This window comes from Oncorhynchus tshawytscha, linkage group LG21 (genome assembly GCF_018296145.1).
Source record: "Oncorhynchus tshawytscha isolate Ot180627B linkage group LG21, Otsh_v2.0, whole genome shotgun sequence".
NCBI lineage: Eukaryota > Metazoa > Chordata > Actinopteri > Salmoniformes > Salmonidae > Oncorhynchus > Oncorhynchus tshawytscha.
Genome location: NC_056449.1, coordinates 21,601,274 through 21,617,165, shown reverse-complemented (window position 1 = coordinate 21,617,165; position 15,892 = coordinate 21,601,274). Strand labels below are relative to the sequence as shown.

General features: G+C 43.6%; 1 protein-coding gene across 1 annotated transcript in view; it reads left to right on the top strand.

The window, feature by feature from the left end:
- Positions 1 to 15,892, top strand: part of diaph2 (diaphanous-related formin 2) — a 689,895-nt gene that overhangs the window by 361,572 nt on the left and 312,431 nt on the right. Inside the window, 1 exon segment of the mRNA XM_024383199.2 lies at positions 2,970 to 3,064. Within this exon segment, the coding sequence (XP_024238967.2) occupies positions 2,970 to 3,064 (95 nt within the window).

The following is a 15,892-nucleotide window of genomic DNA, read 5'->3' as shown; positions in this document are numbered from 1 at the left end:
GTGGTTGATGTCCTTGATGATCTTTATGGCCTTCCTGTAACATCGGGTGGTGTAGGTGTCCTGGAGGGCAGGTAGTTTGCCCCCGGTGATGCGTTGTGCAGACCTCACTACCCTCTGGAGAGCCTTACGGTTGAGGGGGAGCAGTTGCCGTACCAGGCGGTGATACAGCCCGCCAGGATGCTCTCAATTGTGCATCTGTAGAAGTTTGTGAGTGCTTTTGGTGACAAGCCGAATTTCTTCAGCCTCCTGAGGTTGAAGAGGCGCTGCTGCGCCTTCTTCACGATGCTGTCTGTGTGAGTGGACCAATTCAGTTTGTCTGTGATGTGTATGCCGAGGAACTTAAAACTTGCTACCCTCTCCACTACTGTTCCATCGATGTGGATAGGGGGGGTGTTCCCTCTGCTGTTTCCTGAAGTCCACAATCATCTCCTTAGTTTTGTTGACGTTGAGTGTGAGGTTATTTTCCTGACACCACACTCCGAGGGCCCTCACCTCCTCCCTGTAGGCCGTCTCGTCGTTGTTGGTAATCAAGCCTACCACTGTTGTGTCGTCCGCAAACTTGATGATTGAGTTGGAGGCGTGCGTGGCCACGCAGTCGTGGGTGAACAGGGAGTACAGGAGAGGGCTCAGAATGCACCCTTGTGGGGCCCCAGTGTTGAGGATCAGCGGGGAGGAGATGTTGTTGCCTACCCTCACCACCTGGGGGCGGCCCGTCAGGAAGTCCAGTACCCAGTTGCACAGGGCGGGGTCGAGACCCAGGGTCTCGAGCTTGATGACGAGCTTGGAGGGTACTATGGTGTTGAATGCCGAGCTGTAGTCGATGAACAGCATTCTCACATAGGTATTCCTCTTGTCCAGATGGGTTAGGGCAGTGTGCAGTGTGGTTGAGATTGCATCGTCTGTGGACCTATTTGGGCGGTAAGCAAATTGGAGTGGGTCTAGGGTGTCAGGTAGGGTGGAGGTGATATGGTCCTTGACTAGTCTCTCAAAGCACTTCATGATGACGGATGTGAGTGCTACGGGGCGGTAGTCGTTTAGCTCAGTTACCTTAGCTTTCTTCATCCTCCCAGACTAACATTAACCACCTCCATCTACCTCCAGGTTTCTCATCATCCTCCCAGACTAACACTAACCACCTCCATCTACCTCCAGGTTTCTCATCATCCTCCCAGACTAACACTAACCACCTCCATCTACCTCCAGGTTTCTCATCATCCTCCCAGACTAACACTAACCACCTCCATCTACCTCCAGGTTTCTCATCATCCTCCCAGACTAACACTAACCACCTCCATCTACCTCCAGGTTTCTCATCATCCTCCCAGACTAACACTAACCACCTCCATCTACCTCCAGGTTTCTCAACACCCTCCTTGTCATAACATAATGGTCTCCTCAGTCCTCAATGACATTTTCAAGATTTGTGCTCTAAAAAAAATCATATTTATTTGTAAATGTAACCTGGGGATGGGTGTGGAGCAGTGGGGAACAGTCCAGCTGTAACAATAGATGGGAGTGGGGGTTCTTTCTCGAAGTCGTTGCATCTGTGCTGATATTGCCTATATAGTGCACTACCCTTGACCAAGACCCATAGGACTCAAAAGTAGTGCATTACCTAGATAATAGGGAGAATAGTGTACCATTTGGGATACAAACATGGATTAAAGTGTGATGAGCGCTGGACGGGGAGTGGGGTCAGGCATGCTGGAAATGGAGTCACCCCTCACCCATACTGTGCATAGTGATCTATCAGCATTAAATACACATGGAAAAACTGACATTTTTTTTAATGTTATTTTCAACGGTTGTCCACAAGGAATTCTACCACCCGTTTTGGCATGAGCCAAGTTCATTTCCCTCTATTGAGTCTGTGCTTTAACGTTATAGACGCCGAAAGAGAAGAAGAATGATCAGACTTCACTATTGTTTTTTCAATGGTTCTTTATTTTCCCTCCCTCCACTCTTCATACAAATCTGATCTCTTTGCCAAGCTTTATATAATGTATTCAGCGTTGTTCAGAGCCCTTCAAGGTTTTTTTGGTGGTTGATAGATATATTATGAAATAAAATGTCTCCGTGAGACTGGAACTGGAATTAAATAAGTATATGCATCTGCCATTTAGAAATTGTTGAAAGGCAAGTCAGATAGCTGATGATGCAACAGATGAGCTGAAACTTTCTCTTCCACCAATTAAAATGTAACACCATCGAAAAATAAAAAAATACTCCCATGCAAGTTGTTCAACTTCCCACAGTTGAAAATACAAAATGTAATTTGAGAACCTGCTAAATGAATTGCTTGTTGAGCACATTAACTTTTTTTGAAATCAATGTGAACACACAGAGGAAGTGGACTGGCATGGAGTGGGCATGCTATAGCAGCTGTGAAGACACTCATTACCAGATCTCCACTGGTGACTCCCAGCGTACCAGCCTACCAGCCATCAGGTCCAAATTCCCCCTGAGGGCCTCCTCCAGGCCCACCCTGGAGACTGGGGCTCCTGCTGAGAATGCCTGCCTAGGATTCAGCAGTCTCCTCGCATTCCATGTAACTCTCAGAGCTGCTGTTCTCGCTGGGAACCTTGCTAAGATGTAGCGGGGCTAGCGAGGTTCTTGACCACCCCTCACCCACAATTTACAAGGGCATTACTTATTTGAGTTTCTGTCCTTGTGTTATGTTGAATCTGCAATTTAACCAAAGGTTAGGGGATTGACATATCAAGTCATTATCTGGTAATCGGTGCCCAAAATTGGTGTTATTTCAACTGGCTTCTATTGTCACTGGGAAATGTGGATGTTTTTGTCAGATGGACACAAACAATCCCATTGAAGGGCTGAAAGTGTATTACTTTTCCCAGTGTCAGGTTTGATCTGGGCTCGTGAAAGGTGAAAGCTCTCTTTTGAACCTGCCGGTCTAATAAAAAAAAGGGAGGAAAATGACTCCCCTCTTCCCATTTCTATCACAACAGCAATTTTCCTGGGCTCATTCCGGCTGCCTTATGAAGAGATCCGGGACATTGTGCTGGAGGTGGACGAGGGGAGGCTGAGCGAATCACTGATCCAGGTGAGTCCAACCTTCCGTCTGACCCCTGTGTGTGTATTTGTGTGCGTGCTGAGTGAAATTGTTATATTGACTGACGTCAGTTCAACTATTTGAATTCCATTTAGTTTTTAAAAATTCTGTGAGCTTGGTGTGCAGTTTCTGTAGAGATAAATCAGATCAAGCCTGAACTGTGCAATGTAGTACAGAGTTATAGTTTCCAACAGGCCAATATTCTATATAGTTTAGTGCAGAAAACATGGTCAATAACTACAATGACCATAATCCATTCCACACTCGCTTAAACTTGTCCGGTCTGTGCGGAGCAGAAACATAAACTGAGAGAAGAGAGAACGCGCGATGGAGAGGGATTGAAAAAGTTGCTTCGTGAGCCTGAGAATACACGATGCAAGTGATTGATATTTTCTGTTTAGCAGTCATTAAAGTATGCCTTATTTACTTTGAATAACTTCTAAAATAGGGATTTTGTCAGACAGCATAAGCAACAGCTCTATAGAGATCAGATGATGACTTGGAATTAAATAAAACACATTTTTTATTAAAGTAAAGTAATGTGAATAAATTATGATAAGCAGTAATGTCAGTCACTGTCATCATGGGACATGTATTAATTGTTTTATTCTGTGTTGTTACAGCAGTCAACACACATAAAGCATAGTGCATTTAATGTTAAAAAAAAACAACTTTTATCCAAACCTAAATCGGAAAATGTGATTATTTTTTTATAATTGCACCGAAACCGAACTGACCTCAAAAAGCACTAATTGCTCAGCACGATCGTGTGTGTTTGTGGGAGTGCATGTGGCCATATGTGTGTGTATCAGAGGAGGTTGTTGGGAGGAGCTATAGGAGGACAGGCTCATTGTAATAGCAGTCAGCCCCACCCCATTCTCCCAGACCATAGGGACCTTCCATTCATAATAAATGGTATGGGACATGGCTTGGCAAAACTCTCTCCAACTCCACCCTCCTTTCCCCCACCCGTGATTGATGATCTAGCTAGAGGCACCCTATTTAGACTTTGCTTCTGTGTTCCTTGTCTGGGAGAAGGCAATAATTGCAATTGGGGCGTCTGGTTTGAGGTAGAGATGCATCGGCTTGGCACAAAAGGCCCAATCTGCATTGACATCGCCTGCCCAATCTTTTATCGCTCTTGTCCTGCAGCCCATTTGCCTTTTGTTTCTTTCTGTCTAATGTGAAGTAGGAGGCGTATAGAAGGGGGATGAGTGAATTAAAAAGGAGCACATTTCTATATAAGCTTGGCAGTCAAAGTCTCTGTGAGATTGATCACTAGTGAGTATCGGTCTTGTCGCCCCTATGCGGTGAGCTGTCTCTCTGTCTTGACTGGAACACAAGCAGTCTGTCGGCCTTTCTCACTCAGCAAAATAGATAACCTTGCAGATAGGTAGTGAAGACACACAGCACTACTTCTTCTTTGCTTCTTCTTTGCTCCAAGCCCCACCGCCACTTTGCCGAGGAACAGGGAATCTAACACGGTGACCTTTTTCCACATTCAGCCTTTCTGTTGAGGAGAGATGAATCTGTCAACAGAACAGCGGACATATACCATCCCATCGCCGTTCCCCATCCCTGTTCCATACATACACGCACACATGGCCCAGGGGAAACGAACACCCCTTAATGTCCCCTCACTTGAACACTCGGTGCCTCATGCAGTCCTAAGTGCAGCCATGGGAAGCGGTAATATCCCTTATTGGTTGTGTCGCTGGGTGGACTTGGGGAATGGAGCGGTGGCTTGGTGTGAAGAGGGTTGTTGGGAAGTGGTGATGTCTGAGAGGATAGGCGCCGGGGGAGATATGGATGCAGGTTGATTCAGAAGGGGAAGAGAAAGCCTCCCGCTGGGATGACACGGCCCTTAGTGTGGTCTCCCATCTCAACTCATCCTACTGATTAATCACATTACGCTGACTGCTCTTTGCCGCACGCCAATCACCATTTACACACACACATGGCTGCACACACAGCCAGGCTAGGATGATAATGTGGATGCTGCTATGAGGTAGTGAGCGTGATGGTGATGTCATATAGACGGAAGGAGGGATGCTTTGAGAGATGTGTTAGGTACAGAGAGTGGTTCTCTGTGGAGAAGGATGGGTGTGAAAGGACAATTTCATTCTGCCTCTCGATTCGCCTCAAGCAAAGGTCAAAGGGCAGAGTGAGAAGAGCCTGGTCTGGCCCTCCTTCAAACTGCGGTCAAGGAGGAGTCGGCCCCCAGGAGACGAGAGCGAAAGATGGGCGTGAGTGGCCTCACCGTCACCCCCTTCACCAAATTGACCTCAACAGAGAAATCAAGAAAATGGTATACGTAGATCAAGGGCCTCTGTAGTCCTCTCACGGTGACACCGATACCGTCCCTGCTCAATATGGCCTAGGGATCCCAGGGAGCCATTCCCATTAGGCAGACTATTTATTGAAAATCCACTTCAGTTTGAAAGGGCACCTCTGCTACAGCTCTTTCAAGGAGGAATGTTGGATGTGGATGAATGGAATAAAAAAAGATGGATAGGTAAATAAATAGGAGGGAGTGAAGGAGGGCTCTTTATGTATATAAGACCTTATTCAATCACATAATCTTCCCGGCCCCATGTCGTCATGTCTAATGCAATGATTTTTCAGCGAAACGTTGCGGCATGCCGGCCTTGACATATCCATCTGTACGATGTGTCAACCAGTCCGAGTGGAATACATATCGAAGTTGATTGGCTCTCCTTACTTTGCATTAGTAGCCATCAGCGCCCCCGGCTTATGATGTACAGGTCCCTGAACTTCGGCAGTCATCACCAAACTCTCACCACCATTCATCCAGCACATCCATCCATAGGAATCTGCCTCTTCCATCTTATTAGCTTTACCTATGTCCTCACTCAATACAGATTCCCTTCCCCTCAGTACAGATACCCTTCCCCCTCAGTACAGATTCCCTTCCCCCTCAATACAAATTCCCTTCCCCCTCAGTACAGATTCCCTTCCCCTCAGTACAGATTCCCTTCCCCTCAGTACAGATTCCCTTCCCCCTCAGTACAGATTCCTTCCCCCTCAGTACAGATTCCCTTCCCCCTCAGTACAGATTCCCTTCCCCCTCAGTACAGATTCCCTTGAGCCTCAGTACAGATTCCCTTCCCCCTCAGTAAAGACCCCTTCCCCTCAGTACAGATTCCCTTCCCCTCAGCCCCCTTCAGTAGATTCCCTTCTCCCCAGTACAGATTCCCTTCCCCTCAGTACAGATTCCCTTCCCCTCAGTTCAGATTCCCTTCCCCTCAGTTCAGATTCCCTTCCCCTCAGTACAGATTCCCTTCCCCTCAGTACAGATTCCCTTCCCCTCAGTACAGATTCCCTTCCCTTCAATAGATTCCCTTCCCCCAGTACAGATTCCCTTCCCTTCAATACAGATCCCCCTCCCCTCAGTACAGATTCCCTTCTCCTCAGTACAGATTCCCTTCCCCTCAGTACAGATTCCCTTCCCCTCAGTACAGATTCCCTTCCCCTCAGTACAGATTCCCTTCCCCTCAGTACAGATTCCCTTCCCCTCAGTACAGATTCCCTTCCACCCATTACAGATTCCCTTCCACCCATTAGATTCCCTTCCACCCAGTACAGATTCCCTTCCACCCATTACAGATTCCCTTCCACCCATTACAGATTCCCTTCCCCCAGTACAGATTCCCTTCCCCCAGTACAGATTTCCTTCCCCCCAGTACAGATTCCCTCTGTGAATAATGTCCCTTTGCAGTCAGCTGCTACTCTATGATCTTCTTCTGATTTTGGCTTTATTCAAGTTTGCAGAAAGTTCAGTTATGGATGTCAGCACCATTTCTTCATCGGCACGTACCCAGAAAGACGTCAGAAGACCCCTGCGTGTCGGCACAAAAGTCCCACCATAACGATTAGATCAAAAGGTGGCAAAACAGTTCATTTATTTGTTATAAAAGTTTGCCCAGTAAAAAGTGGGAACGCGTTACAGCAAAACTGAGGCAAAGGTCTCCTTGAAAAGGCCGGCGGGCTGACAAAGGTCTCCTTCAAAAGACCGGCGGGCTGACAAAGGTCTCCTTCAAAAGACCGGCGGGCTGACAAAGCCATTCAGTGCTGTTGTGAACCATGAACAGAGGAGGTTGTGAAAGAGACATGTGGAAGTGCATTGTCTGGGCAGGCTCATGCAATCCCAGTTGGGGGGAGGAGGGGGTCTGGTTCCATTGTGTTTGGCCTCTATGCCCCCCTCCAGTGCCTTTCAGCAACCCCCACCACCCCCGGACAGGGAAGACTGGCAGGTTCAGCATCGACTCCCATTGTCTGCACCGTGACAAGGCACAACCTGAGGCCCTCAACTCGCACTCCCGGCCTCGCACTTTATTCAGCCCAAATAATAACACTTCAGCCACGATTTAAAACACTGGTGCTCTGTTCAGCCTGGTTCAGGTGCGTGATTCCCTCTGACGTAAATCACCGCACCAGTGGGATCAGGGGTTTCGTGGACTGGGGGATGGGCTCCAACTGCTACACTGACACACAGTAGGCTTAACTGGTAGTGATACACCGATATGACATTTTTGTCAAATACCGATATTTTCCTTGCAAAAAAAACCGATAACCAATATTTAACATTTTTGCAGCCTTTTAAGCATTCTAGTACAGCTCCATAGTTAACACACACACATGGACACAGCTGTCTAAGGCACTGCATCTCCGTGCAAGAGGTGTTACTACAGTCCCTGGTTCAAATCCAGGCTGTATCACATCCGACCGTGATTAGGAGTTCCATAGGGCAGCACACAATTGGCCCAGTGTCGTCTGGGTTTGGCCGGGGTAGGCCATCATTGTAAATAAGAATTTATTTTTATCTGACTTGTCTAGTTAAATAAAGGTTACACACACTGACCAAAAATGTATTTTGTTGGAATTAATGTATGTCCCCATTACCAGTAAAACATCATCAAAACCTATTTCTTTCACTTACTTGCTGTGCTGTTTCGTTGTTCATTTGTTCAGTCATTTCATTCTCAACCAGGATTGCATCATACTTGTCAAGCAGGGAAGTTTCAGGCCTCTCCATGGCGTCTCATCCTTGGTGCACACTGTCACTATGTCCATTTCCATCTTGTCCAGCCTCGAATGTAACATTTCTTGTCTGCATCAAAGTAGCGGTCCTTGTATATAGCATTGAGCATGGTGGCGACACTGTAAAGAGAGAATGCCACCAAATCGCTTCTTCACGGTCTGTGTGGGCAGTTTTGTTGCCGGGGCAAACTGTAGTCAAGGGCAACCGTTTCATTCGCCAATGTGGGCAAGTAAAAACATCCACCTGGTTGGGAAAAGGGGCCATCTTCACTCCATAGACACTCGCACACTAGCTACTAGCTAACTGGTTAGCCTAGCATTGGCAAAGTCAGAATGGGCATGCACACTCCACTCGTATGTGACATAATCGGTGGCGTTAGAATTAGGAATTAGAATACAAATACTACACTGAACAAAATATAAATGCAACATGTTAAGTGTTTGTCCCATGTTTCATGAGCTGAAAAAAAAGATCCCAGAAATGTTACATACGCACATAAAGCTTATCACGTCTGCTGCAGGCGCAGTTGATGAGCTTATTTCTCGAGTCAGTTGTTCGAATGGAGCTAGCTAGTGTGTTCATGTTTCCAAGGTCCAAACATGTTCAAAAATGCCATTGAAATGGCAGCAGCGGTATGACAACCAGAATATTCATGAGCATGCAACACGACTGTCCTCAGTGCGAAATCCTCCCACTGTGCTGTCGGACTTAGCATGCTCATGGGGCTGATATCGCTGGTCCAAATGTCAGTCATGAAGCTAACAGCAGTGACGCTATTACTGTGTAACTTCGGTAGGACAACATCAACAACATAAAAAAGTGTATCCGTGCTCGACCAGTCAGCGAAAGCCAACATCACCCACAACAGAGAACGGTTGATTGTCAAGGGCAATGAATTCCATTATCTTGGGGTTAATGGATTTCGCCTTTGAGTTGTCTCGCTGATATTTACTTACTCTTTCAAATGACTGCTCGACTTGTTGACTGCTCGATCAACACAGCAGACATTGTGGGCTAGGTTAGGAATGATGTGTTTGCACATGTAGCGCAACATTTTACGTGGTGTCAGTATGTCATGTACCTACATTATATCCAAAGATGTTCTCATCTATCTGTGTTGTATAGGTATATAGGTATGCACGTCAGTTTTGTCATCGGTTTTTCACATCGGCGTTAAACTAGACATCGGAGCGAATCCAATGTTGGCATTTTTGGCTAATATCGTCCGATTCCGATATGTTCACCGATATATTGTGCATCCCTATTAATTGGCATACTGGTGATATTGGGTTTGGTGCCCTTGTGCGGTTGGTGCCAACTGAGCACAAGAAGGCTAAACAATCCACAGATCATTAATGAGCTCCTCTCAGGCTGGGTTACTTACTGAGATAATACACTGCTAGCTACAACACAGTGGGTAGAATCATAGAGCTGTGAAAGCTCCTTTCCATGCTGGGTTACTTACTGAGATAATACACTGCTAGCTACAACACAGTGGGTAGAATCATAGAGCTGTGAAAGCTCCTTTCCATGCTGGGTTACTTACTGAGATAATACACTGCTAGCTACAACACAGTGGGTAGAATCATAGAGCTGTGAAAGCTCCTTTCCATGCTGGGTTACTTACTGAGATAATACACTGCTAGCTACAACACAGTGGGTAGAATCATAGAGCTGTGAAAGCTCCTTTCCATGCTGGGTTACTTACTGAGATAATACACTGCTAGCTACAACACAGTGGGTAGAATCATAGAGCTGTGAAAGCTCCTTTCCATGCTGGGTTACTTACTGAGATAATACACTGCTAGCTACAACACAGTGGGTAGAATCATAGCGCTGTGAAAGCTCCTTTCCATGCTGGGTAACTTACTGAGATAATACACTGCTAGCTACAACACAGTGGGTAGAATCATAGAGCTGTGAAAGCTCCTTTCCATGCTGGGTTACTTACTGAGATAATACACTGCTAGCTACAACACAGTGGGTAGAATCATAGAGCTGTGAAAGCTCCTTTCCATGCTGGGTTACTTACTGAGATAATACACTGCTAGCTACAACACAGTGGGTAGAATCATAGAGCTGTGAAAGCTCCTTTCCATGCTGGGTTACTTACTGAGATAATACACTGCTAGCTACAACACAGACCTAGAGCTGTGAATGCAGCACCACACAGCTAGACAAAAAGACACAGCTACAGCTGCTTTTTTATGCTGGCCATTTGAAGGGATTTGTTAGAGGATCTAGTTTTCCAAGATTTGGAAGACATTTCAAGGTCTCCTTAGATAATATAATTGACAGGCTTTAATAGGTTTTTAGGGAGTTTACAAGTAAGTCAACCTTGTCTGATTTAAAACATCACGTTTGTAAACCCTCATGTTCTTCCGACTGGGCACACAATGGTTCCATGGATGACTGTTAGGAACCTCTTACAGATCTCACATACATGAAGTCCTGTAATACCCTGCAGCGCTTGTAGTATTCTTTGAGGTCTTAATCAGTTTCCCTCCCTACATCATATGAACGCTAACCCACGGCCCCGGCTCCACTAGGTATAGTCCTTCAGGCAGAGAGAGGGAGTCTGTGATGTTTAATTGGCCTTCATTTCCAAATTAGCCATGTCACATCAATGCTCGTCATACTGTAGCACTGACCTGAGTGCATCAAAGCTAATGCATACACACAAAGAAATAAGAATAGCAGCAACAACAAAATAGAAGACGATGAATACACAATGCCAGATCTATGAACCCTTTGGGCTGTTGTGATTATTTTTCTGTGGCAATCATGAGGTATTTTCAAGCTGCTTATCCCCAACCAAGGGCATAAATAGAGCCCAACCGATATATCGGTTCACTGATATTATCGGCCGATAATGGCCTCTTACCGCTATATCGGTGTCGGACCATAACCGATATTCAAACAAGAGAATGATAAAAGGGAATTGTATGCTTATCTGAACACTTGCGACCATTTTCATGACATGTCATCAATTTCACAATGAATGAAATCAAGTTTATTTATTGGACAATTGCTCATTTGGATGGCAATTTATGAGAATTCAGTGTGAAAAATGTATACTTTTTGATTGTCCCGGCGTGAAACAATATATCGGCAGAAGTTTCGGTCAATTTTGTCCTGCAAAAAATTTAAATCTTATCGGACCTAAAAAAAAACTTATTGGTCGGACTCTAGCCATAATAGCTAATAGAAAATGACTCAACTATTAGATTGGTTTGATGAGATCTTCATGCAGCCTTAGTCAGAGGGAGGGAAACATAGAACTTTCTAGATTTCTCAGGGAAGACTTTGGTGTCGATGGGGAAGGTTGGGCGTCTATCATCGACACATTTGCATCATTTTTAGTCAATCCCGTGGATGTTTTGATGTACTGTGACAACTGTGTGGCGCTAAGGCTCTCTCACTGACTCCACATTCAACATGAAAAGTGAACTGTCAGTGGCTCTTTTGAGCCCAGCTTAAGAAACTTCTGAGGACTTGGCTGCTAGAACTCCTGGTGATCTGTTATCTCTTCCACCAAGGCCTTAGCTGTCACTCACTCAGGCTGGGGCCAGATGAAAATGCTAAATATTTACTCACTTTTGGTGTGTGTGTGTGTCAAGTTAAATGTGTGTGTGTTTGTGCGCGCGGGACTGTGTTTTGTGTTTGTGTGCATGTGCTAGCGCACGTGTGTGTGTCTAAGTTTGCATGTGTGTGGTAAAGCTCAGGCTCAATGGTTGATGCTGCCCGGGGAGGGATTTTTTTTGCAGAATATCAGAGTGGTTCCTTAATGTTTTAGGTTGGCCGATGTATTTAATATTACCCCATCTCCTGTTCAAAAGGAAAGGCTAATGACTACACGGCTCTGCTCGGCTTATTTAGTTGTAATTAATACATGTTGTGTGCAAATGCGCCACATTTCGAGAGTATGTATTAAAAGAAGAAAATTACTTTTGGATATTAAGGGAAATACCAAGGGTCTTTTTATTGTGTTTAAGGCTTAACGGTTAAATATGGGCACATCATTTGAACGAAGTCATAGTAAATAGCAGACCTTGACTTTAACAGTGGGAGATATTGTGTACCCATGTAGCTCTCCATTAATAACCATGGAATAGTTTGCATATTGAAACATACTGTGTTTATTTTGTACTTAGCTTTGTGGCACATAGCCTACCATGTTTTGATTAACATTGGAGGATTTGTCTAAAAGGGATGCTTAGATACTGTGATCATGTTACACACACTGTTATCAAGGCCCTGAGTTAAATCCAAGGGTACTGAACGTACCAGTCGTTAAAACTGACGTGACACCCCAGTCTAGTCAATCTGAGTGTTGACATAGTAGTCAGGAAACTCACACTACAACTCATTTCCTGTCTCTGACCCTTCACTTCCCCAGCTCTAGTCCTAGACTGCACCCCAATGACACACTAGTCCCTATGGGTCCTGGTCAAACGTAGTGCACTATAGATGGAATAGGGTGCCATTCAAGACACATCCCTGCTGGTAGTGGTGTGTTCAGCCCACTGGCTCTTTTAATTTCCTTTACACTATCTATTACTGTGTTTGTCTGCTAGCAGTCTTGTGGTGGTCTGTAAGGCAAGACTTGTTTGCCTGGCCTTACCTTTGTCCTATAGTCCTTTAGGATGTTATATCTCTCACATTGTGCATCTGTCGATGTGTTGGACTCTAGAACATTTCATTAAAGTGACAATCCCTGTTGTGGTAAAAACTGAGGGATGGGGCTGGAGAAATGTAACCACTCTCAAATTCAAAGACAGAGCTATGGATTCAAAGACTGACCATCCTTGATGTCAAAATTATAGTTTTAACAATGTTTTAGGCTACATAGTGCCTGTTTACATTTACTTTGTTTACAAACATTGGAGTAAAACAAGCTTACAGTATATTTTTGCTTTTGATGTGGTACAACAGTTGAACTAAGTCCATGAGTGAATTACAAGTTATATTCTTTGCACAATCATTGGGTACATATCATTTAAAATAGATTTAGCAAATTGCTCGTTTAAGGGTATACCAGGAAGTGAGAGTTTTTTGAAAGACAAAGTGTAAGTGATGCATATCTTCTTGTTAAAGCGATATGCTTTCTGCTGTTTTGTTGTTTTCTCGACGTTAGATCTATCCTCTACGCCTTCCAGAAAAACCTTAAATACATTTTACAAACTGCATGTTGTGACATTTTTCTATGGTAATTAAAATGACATGTTTAAGTGAATGTCTCTCACAAGGCAGTAAGGCCCACGGCCACTATTAGTCACAATTACAAACTGAGAGCAGGTTTACTGCACGCCTTATTACATGCTGCAGGAGAAACACTTTGTAGATTAAGTGTATTCATGTCAATTATGGCAAGATGTGGCCGTTGAAAAAAAAAAAAAAAATCATGCTCTTTGTGTGTGTGTTACTGCATCAGTACTCCACTACAAACCTCTTGTGTGTGGGCAGATTTTCTGTCTGGTTCTGAATTGTGATGTTTTTCCCTCTTCTTTTGGAGTCACCAAAAAAAAAGAATATTTTGTTGAGAGAGTTACTTTCTCTCCATGTTCGCCATCAGTTTGCACTGACAGTACTGTATGTCCCCCCAGTCAAACATAAAGCCAGCCTTTCTTTAGTGTCCGACTCTATCGACAGGCTCTACCTGGGAGAGGAAATGTTCTAGTGTAATGTTCCCCGCTGGAATTTAGATTTCAAAGGAATGTGTTCTTACTCTTTACAGTCTCATTTAACCATTTCATTTGGTCAATATTATTGAGGAGTTGCTCTCCATTTTATACAGGAGGAATTTACATAGTGACGACCTGTATTGAAAACATGCATGTATATGGATGACAGTGTATATTTTATCTATGGTGGAATAGACTATTGATAGGCATCATATTAAATAGTATCATGTCATTACATGCCTGTGTACACACTTGCATCATATTGCACACACACACACACCACACACACACACACACACACACACACACACACACACACACACACACACACACACACACACACACACACACACACACACACACACACCACTCAAGGGTGAAAGCTTAACTTTTCACTTTGATATGAGTTCTTAGCATCTACAGCAGAAGATTCTCACAAATATTTCAACTATTTCATTTGGTGGATTTCTTCATAGGTGTAGTAGAACGTAATGGTTGTGTAGTAGAACGTAATGGTTGTGTAGTAGAACGTAATGGTTGTGTAGTAGAACATAATGGTTGTGTAGTAGAACGTAATGGTTGTGTAGTAGAACATAATGGCTGTGTAGTAGAATGTAATGGTTGTATAGTAGAATGTAATGGTTGTATAGTAGAACATAATGGCTGTGTGGTAGAATGTAATGGTTGTATAGTAGAACATAATGGTTGTGTAGAAGAACATAATGCTTGTGTAGTAGAACATAATGGTTAAAGAGTAGAATATAATGGTTGTGTAGTAGAATATAATGGTTGTGTAGTAGAATAGAATGGTTGTGTAGTAGAACAGAATGGTTGTGTGGTAGAATATAATGGTTGTGTGGCAGAACATAATGGCTGTGTAGTAGAACATAATGGTTGTGTAGTAGAACATAATGGCTGTGTAGTAGAATGTAATGGTTGTATAGTAGAACATAATGGTTGTGTAGAAGAACATAATGGTTAAAGAGTAGAATATAATGGTTGTGTAATAGAATAGCATGGTTGTGTAGTAGAACATAATGGTTGTGTAGTAGAATAGCATGGTTGTGTAGTAGAATAGCATGGTTGTGTAGTAGAATAGAATGGTTGTGTAGTAGAATAGAATGGTTGTGTAGTAGAACATAATGGTTGTGTGGTAGAATAGAATGGTTGTGTAGTAGAACAGACTGATTGTGTGGTAGAATAGAATGGTTGTGTAGTAGAATAGCATGGTTGTGTAGTAGAACAGAATGGTTGTAGTATAACATAATGGTTGTGTGGTAGAATATAATGATTGTGTAGTAGAACAGAATGGTTGTGTAGTAGAACAGAATGGTTGTGTAGTAGAATATAATGATTGTGTAGTAGATAGCGGGGTTGTGTAGTAGAATAGCATGGTTGTGTAGTAGAATAGCATGGTTGTGTAGTAGAACATAATGGTTGTGTAGTATAACATAATGGTTGTGTGGTAGAATATAATGGTTGTGTGGTAGAATATAATGGTTGTGTGGCAGAATATAATGGTTGTGTGGCAGAATATAATGGTTGTGTGGCAGAATATAATGGTTGTGTGGCAGAATATAATGGTTGTGTGGCAGAACATAATGGCTGTGTAGTAGAACATAATGGTTGTGTAGTAGAACATAATGGCTGTGTAGTAGAATGTAATGGTTGTGTAGTAGAACGTAATGGTTGTGTAGAAGAACATAATGGTCGTGTAGTAGAACATAATGGTTAAAGAGTAGAATATAATGGTTGTGTAATAGAATAGCATGGTTGTGTAGTAGAACAGAATGGCTGTGTAGTAGAACATAATGGCTGTGTAGTAGAACATAATGGTTGTGTAGTAGAACATAATGGCTGTGTAGTAGAATGTCATGGTTGTATAGTAGAACATAATGGTTGTGTAGAAGAACATAATGGTTGTGTAGTAGAACATAATGGTTAAAGAGTAGAATATAATGGTTGTGTAGTAGAATAGCATGGTTGTGTAGTAGAACATAATGGTTGTGTAGTAGAATAGAATGGTTGTGTAGTAGAACAGAATGGTTGTGTGGTAGAATAGAATGGTTGTGT